Source organism: Oryza brachyantha, chromosome 11, assembly GCF_000231095.2.
Source record: "Oryza brachyantha chromosome 11, ObraRS2, whole genome shotgun sequence".
In the NCBI taxonomy this organism is placed as follows: Eukaryota; Viridiplantae; Streptophyta; class Magnoliopsida; order Poales; family Poaceae; genus Oryza; species Oryza brachyantha.
The window spans coordinates 17192556-17217962 of NC_023173.2; the positions used below are offsets into that span (position 1 = coordinate 17192556).

The 25407-nt window shown below is 40.5% G+C and overlaps 2 protein-coding genes and 1 pseudogene across 2 annotated transcripts; 1 reads left to right on the top strand and 2 right to left on the bottom strand.

Annotated features, from left to right (window-relative positions):
• The first annotated feature begins 760 nt into the window (after positions 1-760).
• LOC102701773 lies at positions 761-4399 on the top strand (annotated as a pseudogene).
• A 6100-nt stretch (positions 4400-10499) lies between these two features.
• On the bottom strand, positions 10500-14116 carry LOC102702056 (probable leucine-rich repeat receptor-like protein kinase At1g35710). Its single transcript, XM_006663615.3, has 2 exons — positions 11281-14116; positions 10500-11166 (listed from the first exon to the last, which is right to left on the bottom strand). The coding sequence occupies exons 1-2, from the start codon at positions 14114-14116 to the stop codon at positions 10763-10765; spliced, it is 3240 nt and encodes a 1079-aa protein (XP_006663678.1). The 3' UTR covers positions 10500-10762.
• Positions 14117-16213: 2097 nt separating this feature from the next.
• On the bottom strand, positions 16214-24150 carry LOC102702335. The gene is made up of 21 exons (XM_040529053.1): positions 23852-24150; positions 23166-23338; positions 22893-23063; positions 22410-22520; positions 22244-22321; positions 21631-21821; positions 21506-21566; positions 21263-21337; positions 21090-21167; positions 20940-21002; positions 20764-20847; positions 20221-20381; positions 20013-20052; positions 19779-19919; positions 19526-19645; positions 19215-19433; positions 18434-18607; positions 17678-18359; positions 17385-17584; positions 17162-17300; positions 16214-17068 (listed from the first exon to the last, which is right to left on the bottom strand). Exons 1-21 carry the CDS (start codon positions 24021-24023, stop codon positions 16908-16910), a joined length of 3294 nt encoding a protein of 1097 aa, XP_040384987.1. The 5' UTR covers positions 24024-24150; the 3' UTR covers positions 16214-16907.
• Between the last annotated feature and the right edge of the window lie 1257 nt (positions 24151-25407).

Here is a 25407-nt window from a genome sequence, read left to right on the forward strand (position 1 = left end):
CAGTAGCCAGCTGCTCTTCTCTCTCCTCTTTTATCTTCTTAAAATATGTTTATAGCTGACTTATAGCTTACTATTATACCTACACTTATGCAGAGCTTAATTGTTCACAACAAGATACTAGCTACCAAGGTCTTAATTAGTCAAAAGTTCACAAGTCTACATGTGGGAAATTAAGAGAAAAGGTTGCATGTGTGTTCCCATGTGCTGAAAAAGCGATATTTAGAGGGTGTTTAGTTGAGGAAAATAAAATTTTTGGATGTCATATCGGATGTTTGACCGATGTCGAAAGGGGTTTTTAGACACGAATGAAAAAGAGAATTTCATAGCTCGCCTAGAAACCACGAGACGAATCTTTTAAGCCTAATTAATCCATCATTAGCATATGTGGGTTACTGTAGCACTTATGACTAATCATGGACTAATTAAGCTTAAAAGATTCGTCTCACGATTGCTCCCCTAACTATATAATTAGTTTTTTATCTATGTTTAATGCTTCATTTAGACGATGAAAGATTTGATGTGATGTTTGTAGGAAAAAAATTTTGGGACCTACACGGGCCTTACCAGGTCTTCTGGTCATTGATTGGCCATCGGTAAACAGATGTGGACATGCCTGTGTATGCGTGGACTTGTTCACATCATGTTGACCAGCAGTCAAGGTACTTGTTCACATCATGCTTGCTTGCATGCAAAATGGAATGGATAAATTAACCTCAAGCCAATAATTCCTGCCTTACCAATGCATAGGAGCTAGCCCGGCTGGCCGGAGCGAGATGGCGCTTGGATTGCTAGTATGGATATCCATTGAGCTGCTCATCATCGCTACTGTGTCTGTAGCTGTGGCTGCTGCTGCTTCTCCGAGCAGGAGCAACAGCAGCGGCACCGACCTCGCTGCACTGCTGGCTTTCAAGGCGCAGCTGACTGACCCTCTTGGCGTCCTTGCCGGCAACTGGACAGTCGGCACGCCGTTCTGCCGATGGGTGGGTGTCTCTTGCAGCCGCCACCGGCAGCGCGTCCCTGCCCTCGAGCTGTGGGACACTCCTTTGGCAGGAGAGCTAAGCCCTCAACTCGGCAACCTCTCTTTCCTCTCTATCCTCAACCTCACCAACACAGGCCTCACAGGGTCAGTCCCAGATGATCTGGGAAGGCTCCATCGCTCAGTATACTTGGGCTTGGCTATAACACTCTCTCAGGTAGCATCCCAGCTGCCATGGGGAACCTCACGAGGCTCCAAGTTCTTGATCTCCAGTTTAACAGCCTATCTGGTTCAATCCCAGCAGAGCTGCAGAACCTGCACAGCCTTGCTAGTATGAATGTCCGTCGGAATTACCTCACCGGCTGGATACCAAACGATCTTTTCAACAACACACCTTTCCTAACTCATCTCAACATTGGTAACAACAGCCTGTCAGGACCAATACCAGGTTGCATCGGCACCTTGCCTGTTCTGCAGACTCTCGTCCTGCAGGTCAATAATCTCACTGGCCCAGTGCCACCGGCCATCTTCAACATGTCTACGCTGCAAGCTTTAGCTCTTGGCGTGAACAGCCTAACTGGCTCCATCCCTGGCAACGCAAGTTTCAACCTTCCAGCTCTGCAATGGTTCTCCATCGCTAGAAACGATTTCATTGGTCAAATTCCACAAGGGCTCGCAGCTTGCCAATACCTCCAAGTTCTTGCTGTGCCTGATAACTTATTCCAAGGTGCTTTCCCATCATGACTGGGCAAATTGACGAATCTCAATGTCATCTCCTTGGGAGCGAATCACCTTGATGCTGGCCCGATCCCTAGTGCACTTATCAGCAACCTCACCATGCTGAATGTGCTAGATCTCGCGACATGCAACCTAACAGGACCCAAACCGGCGGATATCGGACACCTAGGCCAACTTTCAGAGCTACATCTTTCAATGAATCAACTAAGAGGACCCATACCTGCTTCTGTTGGCAACCTTTCTTCATTAGCATACCTGCTATTGATGGGAAACTTGTTAGATGGATCAGTACCAACAACAGTTGGTAACATGAACTCTCTGAGGGGATTAAATATCGCAGAAAATCACCTACAGGGGAACCTCAACTTTCTTTCTGCCTTGTCCAACTGTAGAAATCTCTCATTCCTTCGAATTGACTCTAATTATTTCACTGGAAACCTTCCAGACTATGTAGGAAACCTGTCAAGCACACTGCTATCATTTGTTGTAGCTGGAAACAAGTTAGGTGGTGAAATTCCCTCTACCATTTCGAATTTAACTGACCTCATGGTGCTAGCACTTTCGGATAATCAATTCCATGGTACAATACCAGAATCAATTATGGAAATGCCGAATCTCCGGTGGCTTGATCTCAGTGGAAATAGCTTGGCTGGCTCCATGCCATCAAACATCGCAATGCTAACGAAGGCTGAAAAATTATTCCTTCAAAGAAACAAATTATCTGGCTCCATACCAAAGGACATTGGCAACCTCACCAAGTTAGAGCACCTTGTATTATGGGATAACCAATTATCATCAAATGTACCACCCAGCTTATTTCATCTTGCTCATCTTATCCAGTTAGACCTATCTCAGAACTTTTTGAGTGGTGCATTGCCGGTTGATATAGGCAATATGAAGCAAATTAACAAGATAGATCTCTCTACTAACCGCTTTACCGGAAGCATCCCAGATTCCATTGGGCAACTTCAAATGATAACCTACTTGAACCTATCCATTAATTCATTCGATGATTCAATTCCACATTCTTTTGGTGATCTAACTAGCTTGCAAACTTTGGATCTGTCCCATAATAATATTTCTGGTACCATCCCAAAGTATCTAGCCAATTTGACCATCCTTATTAGCTTGAACATGTCTTTCAATAATCTGCACGGTCAGGTACCAAAAGGAGGTATATTCTCAAACATCACGTTGCAATCCTTGGTGGGAAATTCAGGGTTATGTGGTTTTGCACGTTTAGGACTTCCACTATGCCAAACAACCTCTCCCAAAAGAAATGGACACATGCTAAAATATCTGCTCCCTGCTATAACCATAGTAGTTGGAGCTTTTGCTTTCTGCCTATATGCAGTCCTCCGAATGAAACTTAAAAAGCATCAAAAGATTCCTGCTGGTATGGTTGATTTGATAAGTCATGAATTAGTCTCTTACCATGAGCTTGTTCATGCCACTGATAATTTTAGTGACAACAACCTATTGGGGTCAGGAAGTTTTGGAACGGTTTTTAAAGGACAGTTGAACAATGGCTTATTGGTTGCCATAAAAGTTATACACCAGCATATGGAGTATGCCATGAGAAGCTTCGATAATGAGTGTTGTGTGCTTCGAATGGCTCGACATCGCAACTTGATAAAGGTTCTAAACACTTGTTCCAACCTGTACTTCAGAGCACTAGTTCTTCAGTACATGCCGAAGGGTAGCTTAGAGGCACTCCTGCACTCAGAAGAAAGAATGCAATTAGGCCTCCTCGAGAGGTTGGATATTATGCTAGATGTGTCAATGGCAATGGAATACCTACACCACGAGCACCATGAAGTGGTCCTACACTGTGACTTGAAACCTAGCAATGTTCTGTTTGATGAGGACATGACGGCACATGTGGCAGATTTTGGCATTGCAAGGCTGTTGTTAGGCGATGACAGTTCTATAATTTCAGCAAGCATGCCAGGAACAATTGGCTACATGGCACCAGGTAATCTAACTTCTGTACTCTTGTTCAATCCAGTGGTGTTACCATAACCATAACATGGTACAACCAATCATCATTGATGAATCCTTTTTTGTGCAGAGTATGGGATTCTTGGAAAAGCCTCACGGAAAAGTGACATATTCAGCTACGGGATCATGCTGCTTGAAGTGTTTACTAGGAAGAGACCCACAGATGCTATGTTTGTGGGAGAACTGAACATCAGGGAGTGGGTTCACCAGGCGTTTCCTGCAAAGCTTGTCCATGTTGTAGACAGCCAGCTTCTACAGGATAGCTCTTCTTCTACCAATAGCATTGGTGACTTCCTTATGCCAGTGTTTGAGCTGGGTTTGCTCTGCTCGGCTGAATCCCCAGAGGAAAGGATGGCCATGAGTGATGTGGTCGTGACACTGAAGAAGATTAGGAAAGACTATGTCAAATCGACAACAAACAACAATGGGGTGCACTACTGAGCATTGATCTGTTACCCTGGTCACTTTGTACGGAAATAAAGATGAATGAGGTATCCTCTGCATCAATATGTACTTATGCATTAAGAATAACAACAGAATGGCATGCCCACTGCCCAGTGATCTATTTCTCTTTAGTTCTATGTGTGTGTGGTTAAACATGAATATCTGTCTTCTGTTTATTTGTCAGTCAACACAATATCTGTACTGCTGTACACATGTACGATTGATATGCTGCTTCATCAATTTGCACCATGAAAATTGTAGTAAACCTCAGGAAAAAATATTTCCATCATATGAACATTGGGCGTGGCCAAAAGTTTCATATCGCGAAAATATTTTTCTCTAAGGTTTAGGTTCAGTGAAGACACCAGATAGTTTATGCAAAACTTCAACACCAAAATGGACCTTGTTTTTCTTTTCCAAACTGGATGTTTACTCACTGCAAAAGTAGTCATTTGCAGTAGCAGTACATTGTGGCAAACAGAGCAAAATATGCAATAAAATTTTCATGGAGTTTCCAGAGACCATTAATTACCTTAAAATAATTCTTCCCATTTACCAAACTGAAGCAGCTCAGATAGTAGTAGTAGCTTCTCGGCTGCGGTGCTGGCGGATGCGACGGCTCAGACCGGAGGCTGTTCCGCGTCGAGGGGGTTGTGCGGCAGCACTCCATGGATCTTGGCGGCCACTTGGAGCTGGCGGGAGGAGCATTTTGTTGAAGAGGTGGAGATGGCTCCAACGGAAGAGACGCCCGCGATGGCGCAGTGGAGGAGGAGATGGGATCGGAAGCGGAGGCCTGGGCCGGTGGCGGCGGCGAGCCGGCGACCGAAGGGAAAGGCGAGGCGAGCGGAACCCGATCCTGACTTCTGTCGAAAATCCCTTGATATTAACGATATTTGCAAAATGATCCTTCTTTCTTCGGGTAATGCCCCAGTGTTTTTTAATTTTACGATGTTTGAAAAATTACTGAAAAATACCGTATTTTTTTGTAAAATTTTGTATCTCTAATTATTTTTTACCTCAAGGCACATAAAAGTTTTTAATTGTAAATTTTTGTATTTATGATAAAATTATCCTTTTAACTATCTGTTGGCAACCATTCGAGCGAAGCGAGCAAATTAAAATTTTTGACGTCATGCCTAGTCTAGTGGTGACTACATCTGAATTCCACGTATGTCTCTTTGACACTAAGCTCCTGGTCAATTTCTTGGTATAATATCTGGCGGTGCTAAGAACTAGCAATTTCAATGCTTATGTTTTATATGACTATTTGCGGCCATGCAATACGCGTGCTAATTGATTGACTTGGGTGAAGCCTAGTTAATTTAGTATTGGCTACAAACGTGCAGTTAGGTAACGACGCCGTCACGTGACTTCCGATTTCAATAAGGGGGTAATTGCTTATTTTTTTATAAAAAATCAAATAACATATTTATAGATAAAAAATAATTTATAAATAAACTTTTATATACGTGTTCGAGCTGAGCTTGCTCTGTTCAATTGACTCCCGAGAGCAAAGGATGGCGATGACTGATGTGGTCGTGACACTGAAGAAGATTATGAATGAATGTGTCAAATCAACGGCAATGATAGCGAGCTCTGTCATGCAGGCACTCGCACTCTCGCTATATATGGATAAAGGAATTATCTTTTGCATCTATTTTATGTTCTGCATTAAAAATTAACCTTGAGTGCATATCTAGTGGTTGATTACCGTTTACTTTGATTTGTGTATCTTTTGAATGTGAATATTTCTGTTGTCCTTCAGGTTCAGCAACAATTTAGTTGCGGTAGGAATGTGGTTGAGCTGCTGCTTAGCAAATTTGAACCATGAAAATGGGAGTAATTGATCTGCCTCTTAATTTTGTGTCTCTTTTTTCTGTCAGGAATAAAAAGGGATTTTCTAACGGAAGTGAGTTTGGTTGCAAATATTGGGCCTGTGGCATGGGCTTCGCAGATAGCCTGGCTAACATGCTTCATAGCCCGTGGGATAAATTTATTTCTTTTCTTTGCAGTTTGTCTGTAACGGGCTTTGGAATGTTTTGCAATGCTGGACACTGAACGACGGCATATCTAAAATAATATGCAAAAGCAATTAACTCAAAAGACATATTCCTCCATGCTATAAATTCGAGATATGGCAATTAATGAAATTTCACATAGGCACTGAACCATAACAATTAATGCAGGAAAATGAATAATGGATCCTCCATGATTTACTTTGGTGACTTTATATAAGCAGCTACACTATTGAAATGTTGAAAAGGGCCAGGCAATCATCATCAGTAGCTTCCTTGTCAAAAAGATCTCTCATCCTCATCATGGCCCATCTTGCCAATGACAAGAACAAGAAAACTGCTGTGTTGTTCATAGCTCTTATGGTGATGGCAACTGTAAATCTCTCATCCTGCCATACTACACAAGGTATGCGTCTACAGTATCTGTGGAACTAATTTCTCCATCACATCCATGAACAGTTTAATTTGTTCTTCCTTGCAATGGGTACTGAATGAAGCTATATATGATCTAATGGCCTGACAAGTATACATATATGTGCATTCTGAACATGTTATTACATATAAATAGGTGGATATGAAGATAGCGATAGATGCATGTACCTACAACGTTGCGACATGAGCAAGTGCATGAGCGCCTGCCAAATCACCGGCAACGACGGAGGCGAGTGCGCCGGCGATCTCAACGACCATTGCTGCTGCACTGTTGGGTCCTGGCCGCACAAATGAGGAATTTCTCTTGTACCAAATCAACAGCGACGATTGTATAATCGATGGCGATTTTTATTGTTGATTGATTGATGGTCAATGCAGAGATTCAATAAAATTGCAGTTGATGCTGGTGCGAATTCACCCAGTATATATATCCATGTCAATAATCCAGTGAATAAAACGATTCGTGCATACCAGCTAAAAGATATATACGATATATGCCATAAATTTGAGATATGGTAAATATATAGATGGGGGGACTGTTATTTTCTCCTGGGCTTTAAATCACAAAAATTACTGCATAATAATTTTTCATATCGGGGAGATTTCATTATTAATTCAAAATAATGGAGGAGTTAATAATGAATCATAAAGATTTGTTTTTTGGCTATATAAACACCTGTGAAGCCAAGGGGTTAGCTAGCTAAACAACAGCTCTATTAGTTTGCACTCAAACTATCCCCCCATCATGGCACTCCTTGGCAAGGGTAATAACAATACTCTGGTGTTCTTGGCTGCCCTTATGGTGATGGCTATTGTTTTCTCATCCTCTCCGACTGCCCAAGGTACCTATCTATACTTTTAATTGTCTCTACCGATAAGGGCTGTAAATCTGTCACCCCACTGTTTTCTGCAGTTTTTTATAAATTGGCTCTTGATATTTTTAATATATATATATATATATATTTGGTTCAAATAAGTGATATTAAAAGTATAGTTGATAAAAAATATGTCTGACTTTTTATAATATATTTTTATAACAAAGCATGAGTATTTCTCTGCCACCGTGCCTGCTGCAAATATAACAGCTTAATTAATTGTATTCGTATTGCAGTATGGCTAACTATTGGATGAATATGAAGCATCTGCTTGTGGGTCTAACTATTTTGTGTGTGTGTGTATAGGTGCATACGGAATAAAGGATACATGCACGTACATGCAAAAATGCAACCCGCAAAAGTGTACGAGTTATTGTCAAGTGTACGGGAATGAAGGAGGCAATTGTGCCAGAGATTCATCAGATCAATGCTGCTGTGGTATTCGACTTGGCCATGGAGTTGGCCCTGGCCCTGTACGCAAATAATATATTTACATAAATTTCGATTGATGATCTCTGTCTAGATTGTCCAAGTCAGCAACTATCAATTCATGTGTACTGATACAAGATCGATCGATTCAATAAATTAATTAACCTGATGTGGGTGAAAAGAATCGAGTTTCAGCCGTGAATATACATATTCGTCTCTATTTTTTTCTTCTGCTTATACTTATATGCTAAAAATCTAAAATTTCAACCTTAAATTTAGAGTTGATTTTGGAGTTTTAGATACTATCTTTAGATAATTAGAAATGCTTAACATCTCTGGCTTTTAGATGGTAAATATACATACCTATATTGAACGTGTATTTAATTCCTACTGTACATGTACACCGATGACCTCCATTTAGATGAAAAAGGCGGAGATGTTTGTATAGATAATGGAAATGCATTATCTTGATTGATCTGCGGACTGTGGAATGGATATATATCTCAACGCAGGTAGCTTTGTCATCTCAAAGATGCAGATATATATGTTTCAGAAGAAAAAACAGGACATGTAATTACTAAATTTGTTAGCAAAAACTACCTATATATCAAAGTTGGCAAATTTTAGTTCAAGACCACTACTGGAGGCCCAACAAAAGAAATGGACCTCATGAGACTCTTCCCACTCTCCGCTTGGCCACCTCTTCGATCCCATCCTCTCAAGTCTTTGAATTCGTCCCATCCTATTATCGCCCTAACCTTACCCCTTCTCCTCTACCAACAATAATTATTCTTTGATAACTCTATCCCTGGTGAGATTACGCCAAAAAATTTCAAGATAATTGATGAGAGAACGTGAATTTGATCACACCTCCAATGCAGAGTGCTTAGTGAAGTGCTTAACAACATAATTAGGTTCCTCCAATCCTCCACCCCCACCCTTCTCCTTCATCCTTGGTGGCCCTTACTACCGGATCAACCACCACCGCCCCTACCACCATCACCGCCTCGGCCGCGCTCTTAGCCGAAGGAACTCCCCCTCTTCCTCCTCCCTCCAACCAAATCCTGATGTGTAAAGTAAGGACCGTTCAGATGTGGGAAGGGGTTTTAGTGGGTCAATGACCCATGGATCCTTTCACAAGCACGCTCAACCTATAAAATTTTAAAATTTTCCTTTCTGAACCTAGCTCTTAAATTTTATATGCTAGAATCTTAACCCTATTACCACACAGTCGTGGGTGATCTCTCCAATTCAATCTTGCGAGTATTGGGCTAGCTACAGATTAACTATATGGGCCGAAGTGATTGAAACCATTCCAGGCCAGCCAGAAATGTATCAACCCAAAATATCGAGTAGTCTTCCTTTGTTAGCAGCTAATGATTTCCTCAGTAAATAATTACAAATCTAAGGGAGATATAACTATACAAGGATAAGATAAGGTTTGCATTAATTTGTGCCTTTTAAATATAGAGGTGCACCTCTATATAAACAACAGCAACAGTAAAGTGAATCATCAGAAAATCACAAGGACAAATTACGAGAAGGCTTTAGCTAGTATCACGATGGCAGTCATTTCCAGGAAAAACACAATGGCCCTCTGCCTGGTGGCTGTTGTGATCGTCGCTACTGCGTTCTCATCCTGCAAAGCAGATGGTTAGATTTGATTTCCTCTTTCTTTGTTTAATTTCATCCACATGATCAGTACGGCACGTATACTATTAGCTACGACGTACGGATTTGCAATGTTACGGTATTTTTTATTTGCAGTAGTAGTTTTCTAAAATTTATATCTAACTATATATTTTTATAAGTGTATTAAATATTTTATTCTAAATTTTGGTAAAATATATTTATCTATTTATCTATTTTAAAATGTTATATGACACACAATTTTTACACAAAGTTATATATTTTAGTTCTAATTTTACTTTTATAAAATTTCTACTACACATACTAACGATGTAATGTAATAAAATTAAATCCGTTGGATCCAAAGTAATGAACGGCTCATAATTATTGGAGAGTATTTTAAAAAAATCCAAAAAAAACTATTGGCGGATTTTCGAATAGATGTCCCTTTGTTTCTGTTGTTTTCTGGCGATAAATATATATACATATTTTTATAATAGTACTCGTATTATCTTTCATGCTCTCTGTTATAAGCAAAAAGATTTTGAAGTTATGACAAATTTATCATCTTTAGAACGGCAAGCATGGTTCTGCAACTAAAAAACACTCTGCAAGGAATGTATTCTTTGGTGTTTACTATGATGTACAATTTACTTCAAGAAGAGTCATGCATATACGTGTTGATGCTACAACTATCAGATTAGCTAGAAATTAATCATGTCATATAATTTGATTTGTTTTTCTCATTGTTTTGGCAGAGAGCACAGATGTGTGTTTCTGGGCGGGGCTCCGGCCATGCCAAGTGAACATGTGCGCAGCCTACTGCCTTAAAGGTGGTGAACTTGGCTGGAAACACGCTTATTGCAATGGGCATGGGAAATGCTGCTGCCCAACAGAATCGACTAGTCCTTCAGAAAAATGAAATATCCCCTTAATTAATCGATCTTGTTGTGGTGGATTTCGTAAACAAATTAAAACTGTATACATGGCCCAATGGTTGTGTGCCAGAAGATGGCAGAGGCCAGGAATGTAATCTATTTCTGTTATTAAAAGAGCTATATACAGTTATAAATGAAGACTCTATTTTTCTTTGTTTGGTGCAAGTTAACTACGATTTCAATTAATATTAATGCTAATTAACCTCATTGGTAAATAACTGTGGCCAGTGAGCAGCCAAGTAATGTATACACGTAATCGATGATCAAAATGCTGAAATGATAATTTTATATTGATTTTGTATATGTGGAACAATCCTTCCTGATACTCTTTAGCTTCACGACCACATCACTCATTTCCATCCTTTCTGCTGGTGAGCTGCTACAACATATCAAGCCAAGCTCGAATACTGCCACAAGAAGATCTTGATTGGCCCAGCTCGTAGAACAAGGCAAGGAAGTAGCATTCTTCTGAAGAACACCTTGTTGAATCAATCTTTCACCTTGTTGAGGCATATCGTCCACAACATCCGCAAGCCTTGCTGGAAATGCTTCAGAAACCCACTTCCTAAGGCTCATGTCACCAACAAACATGGGATCAGTAGGGCTCTTCCCAGTGAAGACTTCGAGCAGCATGATTCCATAGCTGAATACATCGCTCTTTCGTGATGCTTTTCCCATGAATGCATACTCTGTTCAGCAAATGAGTTTTTTTTTTCACAGAGAAAGAAATAAATTTGATTTTATTACATGAACAAAAAGTTCTTGGCAACGTAATTTTCTTTTGAAATAGTCAATGCAAGTACCTGGAGCCATGTATCCTATTGTCCCTTGCATGCTGGCTGAAACAGTAGAGTTGTCATCACCTAGCAGTAATTTTGCAATACCAAAGTCTGCCACATGTGCCGTCATCTCCTCATCGAATAGCACATTGCTAGGCTTGAGGTCACAATGCAAAATAACCTCAGAATGATGATAGTGCAGGTGCTCCATTGCCAGCGATACATCAAGCATAATGTCCAGTCTCTTAAGAAATCCTAGTGGAGGGTGGCCTTCCTTGTGCAAGTATGTCTCCAAGCTGCCATTGGGCATGTACTGAAGCAATAGTGCTCTGAACTCTATGTTGGAGCATATGTTCAGTATCCTTATCAAGTTGCGATGCCGAACCATGCGTAGAACCTGACATTCAACATCAAAACTTCTAATAGCCTGTTCCACTTGCATGTTGAGAACCTTAATGGCAACCACTGTTCCATCGTCAAGTAGACCCTTGAATACTTTGCCAAAACTTCCAGCTCCCAGCAAATTGTCCTTGTTGAAATTCTCCGTCGCATGAACAATCTCATTATATGATACTAACCTATAGCTGACTAGATCATCTCCATCAGTAGGAGTTGTTCCCTCTCTCTGCTTTCTAATGTTCTTTCTGATCAGTAAGAACATGCAAATGATTATAACCACAAGTACTAAAGCAACAACAGGGAGTACAAATTTTAGCAAGTGTCTATTAGTTGGCTGAGAATTTCCTGGACATGGAGAAAATCCTAGACGAGGAGCACCGCACAATCCATCATTACCTATCAAAGATTGCAAGGTGATGTTTCTGAAAACACCTTCATCTGGTATTCGACCATGTAACTCGTTGAAGGAAAGGTTCAAGATGGTTAGGTAACTCAAGTTTGCCAAATAATTTGGAATTGTCCCTGAAAGGTTGTTGGAAGAGAGGTCCAATGCTGCTAAGCTGATTAGATTGTGCAAGGTGTATGGAACTGAACCTTCAAATGAGTTGTGAGAAAGGTTAAGGTAAGTTAGCATTGTGAGCTGTCCAAAAGAATCTGGGATACTGCCATCCAACCTGTTGGTAGAAAGATCTATTTTATCAATCTGCTTCATGTGGCCAAGATCAGCAGGCAATGAACCAGTCAGAGAGTTGTGGGACAGATTTAGGTGGACAAGGTTATCAAGACGAAACAACCCAGCTGGCAAACCTGAAGACAAATTATTTTGAGATAAAGAAATGTACTCTAAATTAGTGAGATTACCAAGGCCTTCTGGTATTGATCCAGAGAACTCATTCTTGTAGAGATACAATTGTACAAGCCTCCTGAGCATACCAATTTTTGCAGGGATAGGACCAGAAAAACTATTCCCTGCAATGTCAATCCTCTCAAGAGTCTCCATGGTCATGACAGATTCTGGCATCTCCTGGCTGAGTTGGTTGTTCAGAAGGATCAACGAGCTGAGACCACTTAGATTGGATATTGTCACCGGAATTCCTCCTGTCAATCTGTTACCATGTACATCGAAAACCGCAAGGTTCTTAGAGAGGTTGCCGATATAATCTGGAAGTCTCCCGGTGAAAGAATTCGTGTGCAGACTCAGGAGCTGGAGCTCTCTGCAACTGGAGAGAGCAGCAAAGAAACCAAGATCCCCTTGAAGGTGGTTGTCCCCAACATCGAAATGCTCAAGTGATCTCAGGTTGCTCCCAAATGATGCTGGTACCGATCCGGCTAACTGATTGGAATCCAGAGCCATGATAGATAGTTCAGTCAGGTTGCCAAGAAATGTAGGGAAGGAACCAGATAACCGATTGTATGACAGCTGCAGGATGGTGAGATTCGTCAGCTTCCCCAGCTGCAGAGGGATCTCTCCATGGAGCTTGCAGAAGGAGAGATCAAGCCGACTGAGCATGGTGAGGTTGCCAAGAACACCCGGAATTGTCCCGACAAACTCATTTCCACCAAACAAAATTCCAGCAAGCAGAGGCAGCTCTGCCAGCCATGTCGGCACGGGACCTGTAAAGAAATTCTCCGACAGAGAGATGACCCTGGCTTGCTTGCTCGACGCGAGGCCTATCGGAACCGGACCGGTGAAGTTGTTGAGAGAGAGTGATATCACCTGCAGCATGGGGAGGTTGAAGCTAATGTTGTTGTCAGGGATAGTGCCGGTGAGATTGTTCTTGGACATGTAGAGCATTTGGAGCCCGGACATGTTGAAGATGGCCGGAGGTATCGCGCCGGAGAGATGGTTGATCTGCATGTTGAGGAAGTCGAGCTTGCCCAAGGATGCAATGGCAGGTGGTATCGATCCCGACAAGGTGTTGTTGGCGAAGTTGACATGGCTGAGCTCTGGCGTGGCGTTGAAAAGCTGAGCTGGGATCTCGCCGGAGAGCGAGTTGATGCTCAGATCAAGAAACTGGAGGCTGGTGAGGTTGCCAATGGTGGATGGGATGGAGCGCGAGAGGCTATTGCGGCCGAGGTTGAGGTAGGTGAGTCGACGCAGCCGGCCGAGGTCGTCGGGGATGGCGCCGGTGATGCCGGCGCCAGTGAGGTTGAGGACGGCGAGGGAGGAGAGGTTGCCGAGGTGAGGCGAGAGCGGCCCGTGCAGCGGCGTCCCGGGCAACGCCAGCGAGGTGACGCGCTGCCGGCGACGGTCGCACGACACGCCGACCCAGCGGCAGAAGGAGACGTTGGCCGGCCAGCCGTCGCGGAGGACGCCGAGAGGGTCGGCGAGCTCGGCCTTGAACGCCAGCAGCGCGGCGAGGTCGGTGTCGCTGCTGCTGCCAACGCTGGTGGTCGTAGCAATGAGGACGACTGCTACTGCTGTTAGTGTGACCGGCGGCGACATGAGCGCGACCGCCATGGACGGACGCCACCACCGGTGCAAAGATTTCGCTAACTGGAGTAGCAACTTAGATGCGTACCTAACACTATCAATCAAACAAGACGAATCCTGACTGGTTACGCTTGCACACATGTACTACAACATATTGCAACCTTTAGCTGCGAACAGCTCATGCTCTAGGCAATGACACGGCCATGAGAGTAAGCTGTCTAGTTGAGAGATGATTATCTAGGTTTTTGATGTGTTTGGTTCGTAAGCGAAATTGGATATGGTGGTCCAGATAGGGAATATTCCACGAAGATGCTAGATGGGTGTATGGCCGGATGAGCTCATCCACCCTCACTAACCGTAGTCATTAATGATTGATTAGTGATAATTAGCTTATTTTGTCATTAATTAGCCATTACCAATTTTAAATTAGTATTAATTAACGATGATAGATATATTTTATTGATAATTTATATTAATTACGATAAGATCTATGATGATTAATTTATATTATTATTTATTAGTAATTTAATATATCTATCCCATCTATCCTCATCCATCTAACCAAACAAAAAAAATTGGAAGATCACATCCATCTAACCAAACATAAGACTGGATCACCATATTCCTAAAAATATGGATCACCATATCCCATCCTACCTTGGCCACCAACCAAACGCACCCTAATTTGATTACTACGTCATCTGTTTTTATGTGGTTGACCTTTTCATTTATGTTTGACCCTTTGTCTTATTCAAAAATATTGTCTAAATATATAAAATTATAAATCATACTTAAAGTTACTTTAGCAATAAATTAAATCATAATAAAATAGTCAATAATTATATAAATTTTTTAAATAAGACGAAGGGTCAAACCTAGATAAAAAGTCAACGGCATCAAAAAAAAATCAGAGGAAGTAATTATTATCAGAAGATATAGTAAAAAATTATAATATTTTGAAACATTGGTAAGACAAATTTATCCATGACATTTTTCAGATGTTGAATAGAAATGTATTTAAATATATGTTGGTGATTAAAAAATGGGTTACTTATTATTAGCTGGCATGGGTACTAATCCAGTGTACAGGCTATGGAGGATGCCCAAGGATTTAATTGTTGATAAGCTTGATTAGTTGGTAGAGTCACCTAAACACGATATCTCTGATAAAATTCGTCGCATGTTCAGACCTGACACTGACATGCTTTGACTTATGTTTCATGATCACCACAAAATACACCTACGAAAACACAGCAACAGTGAATGTCAGAGAAGGCTGATCTGATAATCTGGTGAAAAAGAGACAAGTCATTTCCAAGAAAACACCATTTCCCAACTACTTGAGTTGAATTTAATTAATTGGACTAGACTCATTTAATCTATTAAACTCCAAAACACGCAATAGTGCTAATTAACAATACCACGTTGAAAAAGGAATCTGACTTAAAAGAGGTGCAATTTGAGTGCATAGGTTAACACGGTGGGTTTTAATAAGAAAAATGACCCGCTCGCTAAGCCTTTTTGTTAGTTTGTGTTGAGCTGTACTACAAGAAGTGTTGAGTATACATCTAAATACCTTTGGAACAAAGCTGAAAAGGGCCGGCGATCTGATGGCTATTCAACCTATCCATCCTTGAACCCTTCCTGACCTGGAATGGAAGGATATCCCTTGAAATTTCCACATTTTAGCTAGTCCACGTACGGCTTGTCTCCTTGCTCCTTATGCAGGAATTCAATCATGCTATGATATCTCTGGATGGTTAAATCTTTGGTTGGTGATAGCTAGCGCTACTTATATCCATGATGTATTATTTTCTTAATTTCTGGATTAAATTATATAAAAAATTAAGTGGATATTCAACAGCTTGGTGGCTATTATGATCATGGCTACTTCTCTCTCATCCCGCAGATGGTGTTGCCTTTTCTATTGGTTATTCTTTTCATCCATATATAAGATCAATACTAATTTTGCAGCATTGAGATTTAACGTCTCATGTGCATATATATACTACTGATGATGAAATTGCCTAAACTAATACATCAGTTTTTTTGTTATATATTTGTTTCTCTTGTTGTGAATACAAACTTTTTTTTTCTCAAACGGGCAAAAGATTTGCACGTCAATATATTAATAGAAAAGAGTTTGAAACACAGACGTCCCAGGCTAGACAGGCCATGGGTGAGGACCCGAAACAGAAACGCCGGCTAGATCCTACGAACAACTAGAGAGGGAACTTAGGCAAAGGACTAGCTCCTACTAGACAAAAAGAAGGGGCAGCTAAAAAGAAAACTTAGAAAAAGGACTAGCTCCTACTAGAAAAAAGAGAGGACAAAAAAGAGAGGACACACAGCTACTCTACACTTCACTCCTAAAAAATCTCAAAAAGAAGCACAAAAAGAGGACACACAGCGACTCTACACTCCACTCCTATAAAAGATCTCGAAAAGAAGCATCGCTGACTAGCTCCTACTCTGCTTTAATCCTGTGTCCTATTGCACAAGAGCTGTGTGCGTCAAATCCTAACAAGTAACAAAATATTCCAAACTCGAAATACGCATATTGCCCCTGCTCATGGATGGATCAGAGGTCTGCTGCTGCCGCAGAACATATGTAGCTATGTGTTCTGTAGCTATGTTGTGTTCTTTTCTCGTATTTTTCTTCGACTTTTATACGCATAACCGTTAAATGATGTATTTTTCAGTAAACAGAAAGTCTAGTCAATGGACACGAATGGGAGTCACTTAACCGCGCGTTCGTCTTCTGGCTAGTCCGTCGTCATCTTCTCCGCGCGTGCGCAACAGCGCCGCTTCCCCACGCCTACGCCTGCCGATGAACACGGAACAGCTGTTCATAATCAGGAAATGTTTCAGCCATTCTCTCCATTAGGCCATCAGGAAATGTTTGAGCACGGAGTAGGTCAGGATGAATCTGCATCATCGACAGAACCACCTGTTCTACGTCCATTTCATCCAGCGAACCTGCATTTGCGCCGAGAGGCAAATATTACATATGTATAAATAAACAACTATTGATGCAAGCTTAAGATGAAGAAAGTAGTAATTCGACTTTACCCAATTCAATGTCTTGGGTTTCATCATCAACGTCTCCTTCCTCAGCAATTTCGATTGATTCACCGGCGGCAGCCGCTGCGTATCTTTGAAGAAACTCTTCTTCTGTCTCTTCTCGTACATCATCATCGTCCTCCGAATCCTGAATATATGTTGTTTGTAATCTTCAAGTAATTTGATTGGCTTGAATATAAAAGAAACAAATCATGATACTGCACTCAATTACCTCATCATCTTCATCGGTGTCTTCCTCTTCTTCTTCATCATCATCTAGATCTTCTGCACCATCATCATCATCACCATCCTCTTGAACTTCCTTTAGATGAATGCAAGATTCCATCAAGGATACACAGCAATCATTCAGCACTTTGGTGCCACCCATACAGAGGACCAAGAGACGCTCAATTACAGTTGCTAGTGTCAACACTGCATGATGACAGGAAACAAGTTCAGGATGATCTAGCTTCACAGGATTACAGATTTACAGTCCAAACATGAAGATTATAAGTAGTTAATTACCAGCTAGTTTGATCTCAGATTCAGATGACAGGCCCGGGTTGAAAGAGCTACTTGAGATTTGTGCCAATGCAGATGCCCATACTGCGTAATTGTTACCGTCATCTTTGCATAAGACTTGCTCAATAGCGTCAGGGTAGCATATGTAGCATGATGAAATGACCAGTAGTAGTGGTTTCCATATCCCAGAAGGGCTGTCAGACACAGACTTGAAACGGGAGAATGCTGCTTGCGCAAACGATAAAGCAATAGTCATTCTACTATCTTCTGCTCCTTGAGAGAAATTAGGGGAGTGCAGTAGTGTATGTATGCACGAGCATGCCCTCCATGTTGCGGATGGGTATGCAGCAACGGCCCTGGTAATAAAACTAGAAACCCGACTAATGACTGAACTTTGTAAACCATTTTCAGACTGGGAAGGGAGTATTTTCAGGAAGAACCCGGTAGAATCAAAGTTTTGATGGAAATTAACAGCTTCTTTGATTGTATTGAAAACTCCCTGATCCTCCATTTCCTCCCAAGAGTCCCAACAAGCAATTATGTCAGCCCATACAGCTACTAGCTCAAACACCTTCATACTTGCAGTTTCCTCCATAGAAGTAACAGACCTCATAATGAACTCAAGTAAAATAGAACCATCATTTACACATGACAGAGGTGGCAATACAGAGCAAACAGATAACCCCTGGAATGAATGTTAACAACAATCAAGTAGATTTCATTGCATGAATGCCTCAATAAACAGAAAATTTAGCATACCATTTGCTCAGCTGTCAGCAACCAGGCCTTCTGTAACACCTGCGAAAATGTTTGAGCGATAGCAGACTGGCCTGATTGCCAGACCCTCATTTCAATGTCCTCTTTTTCATCTGGTGCAGAGCTCTCCCAAGCTTGAGCCATTGATACCAGTGCAGAAAAGCCCCGTTCAACAGCCTAAATTAGAAAACATGTAAGCCTGTTGATTTGATGAGAATCTTTCCTATAGGAATTAAACACAACGGAGAATATGTACTCCAACATTATTAACTTTGACAAACTGATGTATCAAATGATTTTTATATTTGTCATGTTAAAATGAAACCATTAGATTTGTCATCAGAAACTACCGATTCCTAATGAGCATATTTGATATTTATATAAAATAAAGGTCAAAGGTTAGTGTTGGTTCTTGGATACTGATTCAGAGTTCAAAACGTTAGTGTTGAACAGACAAAAGACTGTCAAAACATGTGAAAAAATTAGTGGTTGCATGTGATGGTCTAGAGGCATAATTAATTAATAATTATGATTAAAGAAACCCAGAAAGGTTCACAATATACATATTGAGCTTCACATGCAATAAGTATACCAATTACCAAATCTCCTCGATTTTGGAACAGTTCCTACCTTTTAAGACATTTGCCACTCATAATAAGATAGTAAAATCATAATTCCCTAATATAAGCAACAAAAAGAGACTATGGAAATGATTTCATTTTGGTACACCTAAATAATGGTTATTTTTCCTTTTGAAAAAGACACTAACATATTGAAAGATTACCTGAGGCCAGGGATCTGGCGCAGGGGACAGTAGCTTCATTATGGTATTGGCTATGTTTGACACAATTTCAGGAATATGTGGCATAACTTTTTCTTGGCCAGACTCGATTATTGTGCCCAGAAGCTGAAATAAAAGAGCAGACTCATTTTCATCTTCAACACTTATCCTTTTCATCACCACTTGCAAAAGGGCAAGCCAGTCAGGTGGAGAATAACCATTCTGCATGAGGTACAACGAAATATCTCAGTGGCATGCTGGTATAGTGGCATGTATCATGTGAACTAAAATGACAATACCACATAAATCCTTACCTCAATGAGTTCTGCAATGGCACCAGAAGCAGAAGCACGAACAGGGTAACAAGTCAATTCATCAGAATCTTCCATTGTCAAAGCGTTCATTAATGAATGATAAATATTTGTGCCCATGGCCTGCATCCAAGAAAAAAGCAGTCAGAAAATCAAATATACAATATATGGAATGCTGTAATTTACATATTATATGAAGCCTTATGGAAAATCCTAAGGCTGGTGTGATAAAATTTATGAAGGAAAGGATGTAAACCTCTGGTAGGCACAACACAAGCTGTCCAATAATCCAATTTGCTGCAGAAATTAAATATGGACTGCATGGATCCAGAGAATACAGTGGAAGAATACGATTCGTAATGATTGTATTCGTCAAATCTTTCTTCTCCATCAGAAACTGTAAAATGAGTTACTGAAATTCATTGATGTACATTCTAACATAAAATCACAGAACAAGACATCTTTGTGAGGTGAATTTTGATAATCTTACATCTTGGAGGCCCCCATATGCCATTAGAACACCGAAATAACTGGAACAAATGACAGTGAAATCAAGTGGTGATCTTTCAACTGTATAGATAATGGGATAATAACAAAGCGAATATGCTGCCAGTCCACATGTAAGCATGAGATACAAATATCTGGACTTTTGCTACCATTATTTTTTAGGTAAAAAGGAGTGATACTTGTAGTCTTACTTCTGTACTGCCTTTGATGATGCATCTTCCCCGTGGGGAGGGATAGGAAATTTTGACAGGAATGGTATAACCAATAACTCCCCAATGGAGCTCCTTTCTCCTTTTCCTTTACTCTTATCACCTTTCTTACGTTTAGAAGCTGCAGATGCAACTGGTGGACCCTGAAGCCAGAAAATAACATCTTTGAATGTCTCATTTCAGGTGATAGAAAATCCATGTGGTAGGTTGAACATATAGCTGTTAAAAGCATTTTAGTTGTGTACGCTTGCATGTTTCATTAGATGAAAATACAATAAACTATAAAAAGATAGTGTTATCCTTCTACCAGTACTAGTAAAAATCTATGTAAAGGCCAGGAGTGGTCTTGGAGTGGTTGTATCACCTTGATGTATTCATCTCAGATCAATAAAAGCTTCCTTTATCTAAAATTACTAGTAAAAAGCTGTACTACCTTATAAGTATTTATGAATTATGAAGGGATCAGCCTATCATAGGCTTTCATATAGAAATTATGTTCCATTACACTATGGGAAAAGGCACAACCTTTGATAGGGCTATAACACCAAGTAAATTGATAGCACTTTTCTTTGCTGTGAATAAATCCTCAGCCCATCCTGAAATTTCATCCTGCCAACAAATACATATTCAAACTGAACAATAAAAATCCAGACTGCCAGAGACAAAAATAGCAGTATAGCACTATAGAATCCTGCACGTACAAGTTCAGAAGGTAGATTCTTTCGCATGTACTCATCAGTATCATCTTCCCACTCTGTTATATCCTGCACATAGATAAAGTCCAACCAAATGAATTACATATTGAAACTGTACTTATGTTATTACGTATCAGCAAAAGTCAGGGAGCTGACCTTGCCATTTAATGATAAAGCTGGAAAAATTGCTGAATCCAGAAGTGAAGAAAAATGTGGTGAAACAAGTCGCCACCCCTGCAATCAAGGAGCACAGAGATATCAAATTCAAACAAAGCAAACTTCTGAATCATGAGGTTGGTTCAGTTCAACTGCAGAATGTAAATACTTACAGGACCTGTCTCCAGAACACGAGAAATTACATCAAATGATAATGAAATGATCCGATCAGAGAGAGGGTCGAGTTTCTGAAATAATTAAGCACTCTCAGAATCTTGTCAAATAAAATAAGAATGATTATGATGACTGATGGCCATCAGAATATTCATAATCTAGCATTCTTAGGTTCAGATCCATGGTGCTTGGGCTTCATCACATTGTACAAATAACATGATTTCACAAACCATAGAACTTACATGTAAATGAATGCTTTGACTTGATATTCTGGTCGCACTGTTGACAATATGTGGCATCTGGCTGAGAAAACTAGAGGTAAGTAGTCTGAAAGGATAAAAATGACAATAAAGACTAAAGTACGTACTCATCAGCATGTTTCCGGTGACGAGTAACTAGTGTGCAAAGTATAATGAGGCATCTCTTTGCGATCTTCAGCCTCGTTGTAGCTCCATCTCCAGGATGACTGTTGAAATCCAACGATTCTAGTATGCGGAACATGTCTTTGCAAAAGGAAGGCAAGATCTGCTTTACCCTAGATGGCATGTATGACCTAACCTGTAGGAGTATGACAATTAGGCATCCCTCATAGCAAGTTAATAACCATGCATGCTAAAAAGTTGGAAAGCTGTGGAATTAAAGCAATGTAAATATACTAACGCTTCAAGTATAGCATTTGGAGTACCAAAAGAACAAACTCAGCATTGTATTCCAAATTGCCTCTATAAACATAACAGCTAATGTTTTAAGTCCAATACATCTAGTCAAACACACTCTACTACTGTATCATCTCAGCTCCAATTCATTGACTTTACCTTCCCAGATGTTGCTACATGGTACTCTTAAATATAATTATGCAAACAGCACGTTGCTTACTGATAGCAGTTTTCACATCTTATTCATATGCTGATAGTGCAAACAGCACGAATGGTGTTATATTGACACTGTTAACACATATGCAGAAAGGAACTGTGTCTTACAGTGAAATACATGCACTTGCACGTGATGAGTAGGAGTTGCTCATATTCCAGATTAGTCCCATCTTGTGATGACAGAACCTATAGCACATGACCACACACCATAAAAAGTTCAGCAAAAATCAACATCTGTGCAATATTTAGAGCAAGGCAGAGTGCAACACGAAACCTTGTCAGCGATATGATGGAATGTCACTTGCAGTGGTACAAGAATCTCAGATGCAATTTGCTCCAACTGTGGTGGAACAGGCTCTTTTACAACTTTTGGGTTCAAGAAATACTGTAAGATAACACAGTCAGAATTGTTTTAAAAATATTCAGCTCTACTAAAATATTGAATACAGTAGATGTTGACACAGGCATGCTTAAAACTCTCGAACGAGTATGGAAACTTAAGATTTAAGGCTTACTATTTACTCCCTTCTGAGCTGAAATATTATATATCAGGTAGTATGCAATTATAAAGGAGAAGACGACAGATATCAACAGAAAAATTTTCAACGAATTTCTGTTTTCATTGGACAAGATAGAGGCATAAGTCCTTTAACAAGAAACAAAATAAAATGGGGTTAAAATGAAATGCTCATGCTTGGAAAAACCAAAATCATAGGGTGAAAGGACTTGATTTTTAAAAACATGCCAAAAGATATACCTGGAATGGTCTAACAACAGATTGAAGTACTGTGAGTGCATTAATAGTATTCCATTCAGGATGCTGGCCTGGAGTAATTAAATTGCTGCTCTGGATCACTTGCTTCAACTGGGGAACGAGTTCAGGCCACAAATTTTCCTTGACAAAATCTTTTTCTATGACTTGGCGGAACTATTTGATGCAAACCATACGAATGTAAGAGATACAACTGAAAAATCATGGTACTGTGGCATTTAATTGGAGAGAAATTAATTAAGTACAAAGGAGACATACAACTCCAATTAATACTCGAAGAAGGTAAGATTCCACTTGAAGCAAAGCCTGGGCAAGCCGGTCACGGAACTCTTTATAAAGCTCAGGCGATGACAACCCCCAGTCAATATTACGGCGCGTGTAATTCTTCAAGTATGTTGCTGCAGCAATTTTTGTTCCTTGGTCCCCTTCCCCTATAAACACAATACAAAATAATTGGAAAATGATATTGAATGAGCCTTTGTTCCTTAGTCCCCCTCCAATATAAATACAATCCAAATAATTGGAAAATGATATTTAATGAACTTTCACAACTAAATAATCCTTACCATTGTATCTTTTTATTGATGTAACATGTTTCCACAACTAAATAATATCTCATAATAAAAGAAGAAATACACCAATCTATTCATGAAGCAATGCCTAAATTATGGTTTTACATGTACATAAACAGTCGCTAGCACTTGCTGCATATGCCAATTTAAAATAGCCACACAGACATACGGAAGTGATTTGTCCGAAAAGCAGTAACTTTTGAACGGAGTTTCACTCAGTGAACAGTGTTAGCACCTCACAAATTACAATCCAGACTACCACTATCCGAATTCCCCAGCAGAAGCACAAATCCAGAAGCTTTGACAGAATCGAACTGAGCTAGTACTTGGAGTGAAAACGCACCAGCGCTGCTACAGAGAGGTGGCGGGTACCTGCAGCGACGGCGAGGAGGGCGATGGGGAAGCGGGGGTCGGCGGCGGCGGCGATCCTGGAGAGCTCCTCCGTGGCGGCGTCCACCGCCGCCTTTTCGGGGCTGAGGGTGGCATAGAGGAGAGACCGCAGCTCATCGCCGGCGGCGGCGGAGGTCTGGGCGTCGACGTCCATGAAGCGTAAACCCTAGTTTTCTTTTTCTCGTTTTTGGAGGGTGCTTTTGACCAACAAGAGTGCAGAGCAGAGGGAAGGGGAAGGAATTTGGCGGGAAAGAATGGCGCCAGATGCCATGGAAATGGAATGGAAGGAAGGATCAGATCAACCATGGGGGTAATTGGAGTACAATATTTACATGGTAAATTCTCTATTTACATGGAGAATTATTACACGCTGGTAAGGGCAGATTCAAAAATACTATGGTAAGCAAGCCACGTCTATGCTCGGTTAAGACCAAATAGACCCTAACCATTTATAGATAAACATGATACTCATTTTTTATAACACAATTAATTTTTGGATTACTTCTATCTATCATTCATTTTATTTATTTTTTTATACAAATATACAAAATTATAAGTTATGTTTAAATTTCCTTAGATAATAATTTAAATTATAATAAAATAATTAATAATTATTTTTTAATAAAACGAATCATCAAATGTAAAAGTATCAAATAAAAAAGTGGCGGAAATATTTATTATTGTTGTTTTTTTCACTATCATATAATCAAATTTTCATTTTACAAGGTTAAGAGTAGTCGTTAACCATGGTAACAATGTATGTCTATCTTTTTCTCTTTCTGTCGTGCCATCAAATAGTTAATTAGCAACATTAAGACCCTAATATTAATTAACTTTGTAAATACTCTAATTACTACCCCTCCGTATACAAATAAGTTAAGAAAAAGGTAAAAGCAAGTCACCCATACGATCCATAGTGTAGAAACTAAACTACAGTAAAAATCAATGTACGGGAAACAAAATACGTCTCAAGATTATACAAGGAAAAAAATAGGAGAGAACAGTATAAACATAGGGGTACTACCGGAAATTCACTTAAAAAATAAAGAGTGAAGTGCACCAGCGGTCTTTAAACTTGTGTCGAGGTTCCACATAGGTTCATAAACTTAGAAAATACATGTTTAGGTCCACGATCTCGTTGTAATGTACTATCCGGATCCAATCCACGGTTGACCGTCAGCATGGCGTGCCACGTAGGCAGCGCATTTGCATCCGGTCCCCTCCACAAAACGTACTGTCGCAAACCCTAGAAGCACCCAAAATCCCCTGTTGCACGCGCGGACGCGTGACAGTCAGCCCGAAACAAAAAAAATCGCCGCCGCCCACGCCAGCTCTCGTTTGCCCACGCCATCTCGCCCGTCGCCGGCGTCGGCGACCGCCGCCTGGCCTCCGAGGCTCCGACCACGACGATCGTTGGCGCGGTGAGGCTCCGGGAAAGATGGCACTCCGCTAGGCTCCGCGATTCAAAGGTGAGAATTTGAAAAATCAACTTTAGGCATGTGATTTTTCAAAAATCCTCATTGAGACCCTTCATTATT